General features: G+C 40.8%; 1 protein-coding gene across 4 annotated transcripts in view; it reads right to left on the bottom strand.

Annotated features, from left to right (window-relative positions):
• The window catches only part of LOC106528388 (uncharacterized), a 29,119-nt gene that overhangs the window by 10,765 nt on the left and 15,656 nt on the right, over positions 1-2,698 (bottom strand). For all 4 annotated transcript variants that reach the window (XM_014023540.1, XM_014023537.1, XM_014023538.1 and 1 more), the window contains exon 5: positions 1,758-1,875. In XM_014023540.1, coding sequence (XP_013878994.1) covers positions 1,758-1,875 — 118 coding nt within the window. The remainder of the gene's footprint in view (positions 1-1,757; positions 1,876-2,698) is intronic.

Genomic DNA, 2,698 nt, shown 5'->3' with positions numbered 1-2,698 from the left:
AAAGATGGTAATGAGAACACCGAACACCAGAGAAAAACAGAGGACAGGACAACAGATCTTCACACAATACAGTGGTTGAAACTATTAAATGTGATATGTAGTAAATTAGCTCTGGATCCATTGTGAAAGCTAAAAGGCTAAAGCAGAGACGAGCCTTCAGTGACGCAGCTCTGTTGTCCATCCACATTTTCAGATGCAGGCTGAGTCATTTCTGCATTCTCTATTCTGTCAAGGAGTTCTGGTTTCATTTAAAAGGGCTGAACGTCAGATATTGTAAAACATTAACTTTCAAGCTGGATAGCGGGCCCGGAGTGAACAATTGAGATGACCCTGACTATTCCCAGTGAGTCAGACTGATGTTTTGGCCACAAGCTCTGGTGACTTGTTAGTCCTGGCACTGGGTGGATCAGATCACCTGTCGCTGCTTGGCAGTAGGCTTGGGCAGCATGAAGGTGTTTTGTTATACTGCAGTATCAAAATATGACGGTATGAGTCTATGACTCCTTTTGAATTTGAACTTTCTGGGATTTATTTTTCCCCGACATGTGAGCTTGCGCTGCAGACGTGGAAATGAGTGCAAACTTTATCAACACAAGGACTTTTCTTGCTAAAAGCATGCAGCAGATTTGAAATGATCATGGTAAGAGCAATTTATTTTGAAACTTAAATTTCTAAAAGGCTTATGCATGCTCACCTATCGCCTAACTATCTGGTAAGCCGATTTTATGTTACAATGACCTGCCCCTGGGCTACCTCTGTCTCCATCTGGCAGCTCTTCTCTTTGATTTCCTTTGTCCTGACGTAACATGCTACTGCACACGGTTAGTAGTGTTTGAAAGATGAAAAGCAGAAAGAGCAATAAGGGTGGCGCGGAGAAGATTAGAGAGGAAAGCTCTGAAAACAGATGTAGCTAAATCCGCAAAAATGGGCAACGTTTTCTTTAAAAACAAGCTTGCAGTTTGAAGACACTGAATTAGGGAAGGCAAACCCCTGTTTTTAATTATCAAGTCAATGAGTTGTGTGGCATTGTGGCATATAACATAACATTACATAATTTATATGATGCAACACCACATAACTGGGAAACTGTAAGTGTAATCATTTTCCCAGAATACTTTGTGGTGTTATGGATTAATTATGTATATCTGTTCTACCTTGACACTGTCCAGTAACCATATCTTATTATAACCAGTTTTCGGGTGTTAATCTGTTTTGACCCAGACAACAGGACTCCAGCGAGGGATTGACCTCTCTTGTTTGATAAGGAACTCTTTGGGCTAAGAGCCCTGTTATTGGCTGGGCAGTTACATTCGTCGATCTGTGATTGGTTGTAAACTGTCACGTGATGTTATCATGATGTTATATTATTGACTTGCTGTCTGCTGACGGGAGTCACAAATCAGCAGATTTCCTAATTGACTGTCCGCTGGGTTGTTGCTCAGAATTAAATCATTTTGATGACCATACACGCAGACTTTCTGTGCATTCTTTCCAACATGTTTCTGCATTCTTGGTGAATCATTTCCACAACAGTGGCATAAATAACATGGCCACATTCGTGTGACAATATACGTATATTTTACATTTAAAAAACTAAACAGCCCACAGTATTTTTACAGTCTCGTTTGTATAGTAGTAGAGAAGTAAATGTTTATCAAATATCGTCTAATGTTACAACAAGTCTGAGTTCCCTTTAAGTGACTGACAAACATCATCTAATCAGTTAAATAAACCATCAAATAAGTTTGTCAGCTTACCTTGGTTGAATTACCATCTTGTATGGATGGTATTTTTCGCTAGGCTCTTCCCTCCAAGTGTGCTCCAGAATATTAACCCCTGGCACTCTGCTCCACTGAGGCAGGTGAAACCTCCCACTTGGCTCAAAGCGCATCNCATACAGTTTGGATTATGTATTTATAATTTTACTTATGAGTCAAAAAAATCAGGTACATGTTGAAAATGAAACAGCATTTCTATTAATCCATTTTAATTAGGATTATGGAACACAATCGCTTCCATACTGGTGGGCCACTCATTCATTTTTAGACAGAGGTTGCGGGCCAGTGGAAATTGGAACACGGGCCGGACTTTGGACATGCCTGTTTTAAGGGAAGCTGAGCTTCACTTGCAGTCTTAGAGCGATCGCCTCTGCTCTATTCTACTAAAAATTATTTGAGACAAAATTTTTCATGTAAGCACATGATCATTTTGTTACTGACGCAGTGCACTTTGGGGATGATGAGGGTGCGCTACAGTTGAGGCTAGGAAGCTTTAATGTGTGGCAATAAAGTTATTAGTTTCTATGTTCTGCACAATATGACAGTGTTTAGGGAGAGGCTGGACCCAAAAATGCAGACAGGTTCGAGGAGTCAAACAAAARGCACTTTATTTAAACAAAAGCCGGCGKGGCRGCAAAACAAAAACCTAACAGGGAACAGGAGAGTACAGGAGGAAGCCAGGGTGACCCCAAACAATSAACGSATGAAGAAGTGGAGCAAGGGAACCAGTTAAATAGCAGMAGGGTTGAGTGGAGACAGCTGGGTGATTACTGAGTACAGACAGGTGTGAGAATGAATCATGAGAAGGCAGAACTGAAMTGAGGAAAAGATGGTAATGAGAACACCGAACACCAGAGAAAAACAGAGGACAGGACAACAGATCTTCACACAATACAGTGGTTGAAACTATTAAATGTGAT

The sequence above is a fragment of the Austrofundulus limnaeus genome, unplaced genomic scaffold (genome assembly GCF_001266775.1).
Source record: "Austrofundulus limnaeus strain Quisiro unplaced genomic scaffold, Austrofundulus_limnaeus-1.0 Scaffold376, whole genome shotgun sequence".
In the NCBI taxonomy this organism is placed as follows: Eukaryota; Metazoa; Chordata; class Actinopteri; order Cyprinodontiformes; family Rivulidae; genus Austrofundulus; species Austrofundulus limnaeus.
Note: the sequence above shows the minus strand (reverse complement) of the source record. Positions and strands in the feature narration are given on the sequence as shown.